The sequence below is a fragment of the Micromesistius poutassou genome (genome assembly GCF_964030765.1).
Source record: "Micromesistius poutassou genome assembly, chromosome: 23".
In the NCBI taxonomy this organism is placed as follows: Eukaryota; Metazoa; Chordata; class Actinopteri; order Gadiformes; family Gadidae; genus Micromesistius; species Micromesistius poutassou.
In genome coordinates this window covers 7,524,745-7,531,370 of record NC_140293.1, presented here as the reverse complement: position 1 = coordinate 7,531,370, position 6,626 = coordinate 7,524,745, and the positions used below count along the sequence as shown (strand labels likewise).

General features: G+C 49.9%; 1 protein-coding gene across 1 annotated transcript in view; it reads left to right on the top strand.

The window, feature by feature from the left end:
• Positions 1-4,567, top strand: part of ltb4r (leukotriene B4 receptor) — a gene marked incomplete at both ends in the record, with an annotated part of 6,444 nt that extends 1,877 nt beyond the window's left edge. Inside the window, 6 exon segments of the mRNA XM_084487544.1 lie at positions 1,955-2,129; positions 2,132-2,314; positions 2,317-2,356; positions 2,358-2,417; positions 3,603-3,879; positions 4,154-4,567. Coding sequence (XP_084343670.1) covers positions 1,955-2,129; positions 2,132-2,314; positions 2,317-2,356; positions 2,358-2,417; positions 3,603-3,879; positions 4,154-4,567 — 1,149 coding nt within the window.
• Between the last annotated feature and the right edge of the window lie 2,059 nt (positions 4,568-6,626).

Sequence of the window (6,626 nt, the reverse complement as noted above, 5' to 3'; positions counted from 1 at the left end):
ACAGGGAAACCTTCACATCGTGGGCAGTAACTAAAAAGGAAGCAAAGGGGAGGGTGAGTGACCATCGTGGGTGGGAAAGACCAAGTTTAATTGCAATACACTATGGGTGAAGTGGACATGACTGCAAGGCTGCAAACAGGGCTTGTAAAATTGGACACAAAAATAAGAACACAATAAAAAGAGAAATAATGGAATGGTAGTAACTGTGAGTAAAGAAACATCCGCCGAAATTGTGACACGCCGAGGATATTTTGCAACCATACACAGAGAACAACATGTTCGCTGTGTAAAGTCTCCTGTTGCAAGAGGTTATTCCCTTCTGTGGCCACAGGAAGACCGTAATCGATGTCTAAAGGGGGCGAAGAGTCAAACCAACAGCTCTTCTCTGACGGGACCAACCGACGCCCAGGTCAAACCACGGAGCGTCTGCCACCACTAACTAGGCCAATCGTATCCTGTCTTTACATATGACTCATGCGATGAGAAATTAAATGATGAAATTCTACACAGATTTGAAGAATAAAGGGGGTTGTCAGGGAAACAAATAAATAACCATGGCACATGAAAGAGTCAAGAGATCATGATGAATGTGTGAACACTTTTTTACTGAAGCAAACTAACAGTTGTTTTGTTCCTCAAAAGTGGGCAAGGGGAAGTGACATGTGTTGTGCAAAGCCCTTAAATCGTTGGACTTTGAGGTTGGTAGGACTATTGCTGCCGAGCGTTTGAGAGTGGTGACTGCTCACCGAACAACCGGAGTACCACGGGGGTTGGGTTAACGTTGTGGAGCTGCTCAGCGGTGATTCACCAGTAAAAGGTAGGCTGAGGATGATTATAATGAGTGTCTTTGTTTTAGAAATGAGGTTTATTTTGAGAGTCGTCAAAATGTTGCTTTGGGTTGGCTCAGTGTAGATAGACTGAATCAAATAAAAATAGGATTAGAAAAAACATAACATGTTCACACTCGAATGAAAAAGCTGTGACATGATATGTTATTATTTTTTGAAGTATGCCTAAATAGTGCCCTCGATTTTAAAATCCCAAACATAAAATTAAAGTTATTAATAAGGAAGTGTAAAGACCTCTCCCTTATGACATAAATAATGATATAGCATTATTATTCAATATAAATATGCTCATTTGTAATAACTCATTAAAGTAGACAATGACGAATTGTATCGCAATAAATTGGGATATATGTCTCACTGATACATTAAAGACATGTGTTTGAATGAGCCTCATATTTACTTGTGCTGTGTTTTAGCGAATTGTACCAGGGATATATAGTAATAGTACTTATAGAGTTACTTTTGTGCTGTGCAGGCAGCCTAAACCTTGACCCCCCTAAAGCCTATACATAATATAATAATATATATATATATATATACTGTATATACATATATACAGTACATATATATATATATAATATCCATATAAGGACTTCCATGATTAATATAGCGTGTGGTCCAGGAATACAGTATGCAGAGCATTGTTTCTCATTCGAGTGCTCCCTCTGCAGGTAAACACATGTGTAACCTGTAGAGGGAGTCCTCCAATACAAACCAATGCTGCTGTTTGCATCCACTCTGATTGGCGGACAGGGTCACCTGGTCACCTGTTGATGAGACACACCTGTCCCCCGCTAATTGGAACTGAATTAAAGGGCCGTTTACAGGGGAGCCAGCGGCCCCAGAATGATTCAAATACCTGCGCCCGTTTAAGAGGGCAGGGTCCGGGGGTGTGGCCAGGGGGCGTGGTCAACCCTAAAAGGCTCCCATCCTTAGTTGTGATGAACTGTGCGGCACTTCAAAATAAACCATTTCCTCTTTCCTCCAGAACCTCCTCGCTCCCTCCTCTCTCTCGCCCTCCTCGCTTGCCACCCCCCTGCTCCCCCCCCCCCCCCCCCCCCCCCGCACGATGGCATCCTCCAACACCCCTTCTCCCTCAACCTCAGCGCCACCGCCACCGCCACCTCCACCCCGCCCCGCAGCGGGCCTCCGCCGCCCTGGGCGTGGCCATCCTCACGCTGGCCTTTGTGCTGGGTTTCCCCGGCAACCTGTTTGTGGTGTGGTCGGTGTGGTGGCGCGTGAAGAAGCGCTCCGTCACCTGCCTGCTGGTGATGAACCTGGCCGCGGCGACGCCCTGGTGCTGCTGGGCGCGCCCGTCTTCCTGCGCTACCTGCTGGGCGGCCGCGGCTGGGAGTTCGGCGCGGCGGCGTGCAAGCTGGTGCACTACCTGTCCAGCGTCAACATGTACGTGTCCATCTACTCCATCGGCCTGATGAGCGTCGACCGCTGCCTGGCCGTCACGCGGCCTTCCTGGCGCACCGGCTGCGCACCAAGCGCACCCTGCTGGCCTGCTGCTGGGCTGTGGACACTCAGCTTCCTGCTGTCGCTGCCCATGCCCTTCTACCGCAGGTGCGCATGGCTGGCTGGCTGGCTGTGTCTGTGTCTGTCTCTCTGTTTGTCTGTCTGTCTGTCTCTGTCTGTTTCTGTCTGTCTGTCTGTCTCTCTCTCTGTCTGTCTGTCTGTCTGTCTGTCTGTCTGTCTCTGTCTGTCTCTGTCTGTCTGTCTGTCTCTGTCTGTCTCTCTCTCTGTCTCTGTTTGTCTGTCTGTCTGTCTGTCTGTCTCTCCCCCCCTCCCCCCCTCCCTCTCTCTATCCCGTCTCACCCTTGATCTCACTCGCTCTCTCTATCCCATCTCAGCCTATAGCTCACTCTCTCTATCCCCTCTCACCCTATATCTCAGAATCAGAATCAGAATCAGAAGGTTTTATTGCCAAATACATTTTCACATAAGAGGAATTTTTTTTGGTTTTCAGTGCGCACGATATTTACAAACAATAAACAATAAACAATAAATCAAGTGGTCCAATACAATAAGATATTCCAAAAATAAAAAAATTAAAAAGATACTCTATATACAAATGAACCGTAATAAGAAGAATTAGAAAAAAATATACAATTGTGCAGAATGATGCAAGTAGTGCAAAACTTGTGTCATCATAGGCAGATGACTGTGTGTGGTGGTGGATGAAGGGGGGGTAGTGTACGTGTCAGTGGGGGTAGTGTGCGTGTCAGTGGGGGTCCGGGGCCGTTGTTGATGAGGCCGGTTGCAGACGGGAAGAAACTGTTTTTGTGGCGTGAGGTTTTGGTCTTGACAGACCTCAACCTCTTGCCGGAGGGGAGTGTTTCGAACAGTTTATGTCCAGGGTGGGAGGGGTCCAACATGATCTTCCCTGCACGTCTCAGTGTCCTGGAGGCGTGCAGGTCCTGGAGGGACGGCAGGTTGCAGCCAATCACCTTTCCACCCTCACTCACTCTCTCTCCCATCTCACCCTATATCTCACTCACTTTCTCTCCTGTCTAACCCTATATCTCACTCCCGTCTCACCCGTATCCTGTCTCTCTCTCTCTCTCTCTGAGAAAGGGAGAGGTGTTTGTTGTCCTAGAAATGCATATTCACATTACCAAAGTGCAAAAATACAAAATTTAGATTATTTTTCTGTCTCTATCCTCCTCTCTAGTTCTCAATTTTCTCTCTCTGCTCCTCTATGTCTCCCTCCCTCCCTCCCTCTCTCCCTCCCTCCCTCCCTCTCTATAGCAAGCAGCCGCTGGTGATCCACGCCAACCTGACGGTGCACATCTGCAGCCAGGACCACGGGAGCGGCATGGAGCACCGGGTGTTCCAGTACCTGTTTGAGACGGTGATGGGCTTCCTGCTGCCCTTCACCTTCATCGTGAGCTGCTACGGCGTGGTGGTCTACCGCCTGCGCAGCGCCATGTTCCAGAAGAAGGGCCAGAGCAGCCGCCTCATCCTGCTCATCGTGGGCGCCTTCGGCCTCTTCTGGCTGCCCTACCACGTCATCAACACGCTGGAGGTGAGTGGGCACGCCTCGGTCCTGTTTGGGGGTGTATTATGGATGGATGTGTGCAGCCCCTACGACTGGAGTTAGGGTCATTGTCACCATCCACCCGCCCCCGTCGCTATGCTAACCACCGCAGCAGATATCATTGCTGCCACCGCCGTACACACCACCCTAAGCCCCAAGCAGACACCATCTCACTTCCCTACCACAAGCACAACACAACACCACCACACCTATCACCATCTTAAACACCACCCCCCCTCCCCCCTCCCCCCCTCCCCCTCAGATCTACGGCCTGCTCACGGAGAGCAAGGCGGTGGTCCTCGCCGCCGACCAGGGCCGGCCCAACGTCACGGCCTTCGCCTACTTCAGCAGCGCCGTCAACCCCATCCTGTACGTGTTCGCCGGCAGCTCCCACATCCGCCTGGCCGGCCTCGGCTTCATGGGCAAGCTGTTCGAGGGCACCAACTCCGAAAGCCGCACCACCAGCACCCGCACCCGCTCCAGCCGCGGCGGGTCCACCGCCGCCGGCATGATGGCAGCGGAGAAGGACGAGGAGGAGAGCTCAACGCTGCGCGTGCTGACAGCCAAGCTGGGCTTCGCCAGGGCCTCCAGGGACGAGGGGGCGCCCGGCGGCGGGAAGGACGGGCGTTTCCGCTCCGAGCTCAACACCTTGGCCAGCCTGGATCAGTCGGAGTAGCGTCGGGGGGGGGGGGGGGGGGGCGCCCGGTGGCGGCGTCTCGGTCCATCGACGACGAGGAAGAAGAAGAAGAAGAAGAAGAGGAAGAAGAAGAAGAAGAGGAACCTTCCGTTTTTTTTATGTTTCTTTTAATTCGTTTACATTTTTTTTACAAAAAGTACTTTAAAACCGATTTTGTTCCTTCCCCTATCCCCCTGCTGTCTTATAGATTAGGCCCTTGTCCCAGAGGTGTCGTCACAGGGCAAACACAGGTGTCCCTCTACGCACTCATGAAGGGTCTGCTCTCTGGTTGTACCCAGGCCCTGGTAGTTCACTAAACTAGTGACCCCCACACATTGAACCTCGCTGGTGCTCCGACACGATATAAACGATAACACCTGCCTCACTATGTAGATGTCAGGGCCTACACCTGTGTTTCTCCCTACGATGACACCTCTGGAAGAAGAGGGACTTTTAGGGTGCTTCCGTAACCCGGTTCTCTGAGTAACACGAGGGGAATGTCTCCCTACGGGAACCAAGCGCGGTGGATTCACAAAAGCATTGATTACAATAGCCGTCCTGTGGTCAGATCAAGATGGCTATCTATGGCTCTTTGGTTTAACAGCGAGGCTATTAAACCACAGAGCTTCCGCCGCACTTGGGAGGGGAGAATGCAAAGGAAACGAGCTGGTGTCATGGCGTATCTGTACCCCTTCCATATCACTGTCGGAACCAACGCCGACTTTGCACACTCTATACCAACTTCTCTTTTTTTTGAGTGTGTACGCTGTGTTGGCCAAGGCGCCTGTGTTTTCAGCATTCTTTCAACGCAGCTGTCAGAGGTGTGATTAGTGATAGGTCTAGGATGTGGCGGTTGAAATATTTTTATATTCACTAGAAATAATGTGTGAATAGATGTTCACACATAGAGGTGAACTGTGTGTGAAGCCGTCACTGGAACGCTGTCTCTGCAGACAGCGTTCCAGTGACGGATTACAGTAAAGGACAGGGTTCCTGTGAAGGATTACAGTAAAGGACAGGGTTCCTGTGAAGGATTACAGTTAAGGACAGCGTTCCAGTGAAGGATTACAGTAAAGGACAATGTTCCAGTGAAGGATTAGAGTAAAGGACAGCATTCCAGTGAAGGATTACAGTAAAGGACAGGGTTCCAGTGAAGGATTACAGTAAAGGACAAGGTTCCAGTGAAGGATTACAGTAAAGGAGAGTGTTCCAGTGAAGGATTACAGTAAAGGACAGGGTTCCAGTGAAGGATTACAGTAAAGGACAGCGTTCCAGTGAAGGATTACAGTAAAGGACAGGTTTCCAGTGAAGGATTACAGTAAAGGACAGCGTTCCAGTGAAGGACAGGGTTCCAGTGAAGGATTACAGTGAAGGACAGCGTTCCAGTGAAGGACAGGGTTCCAGTGAAGGATTACAGTGAAGGACAGGGTTCCTGTGAAGGATTACAGTGAAGGACAGGGTTCCATTGAAGGATTACAGTGAAGGACAGGGTTCCAGTGAAGGATTACAGTAAAGGACAGGGTTCCACTGAAGGACCGTTCAGTGTGCAGAGAGTGTCCAGAGTGTTTAGAGACAGTATGCAAAGACAGTATGCAAGGACAGTGTGCAGAGAGAGTGTGCAGAGAGAGTGTGCAGAGAGAGTGTGCAAGGACAGTGGGCACAGACAGTGTGCAGAGATACACCTTTGCTTATGTTGGTGGAGTATCCAACACCTGACCTTCACCGGCCAGTCAGGACTGGCGTAGTGAGATGCAATGCTTCTGAGAAACCTCCAGGGGGCGCCGCCCTGGGTGAGACCTCAAGGCAAACGTACACAGAGAGAACCACTGCGACTTTTTGTTTGTTTTTATCGTTTTAAAAACACACTGGCTCTTGTGAGAGGTGTATTTAATGTCTGTGAATCAGCTTGTATTTTGTAATTGTCGTCTATATTTTTTACCTGTATTTATTTCAGTATTGTGTTATTTAACACTTATTCCCTTCCAATCTGGAGACAATTAACATGCAGAGGAGGCTCAGCCAAGGAAGGCATGTTACATAAAAAAGAACATGTGCAAAT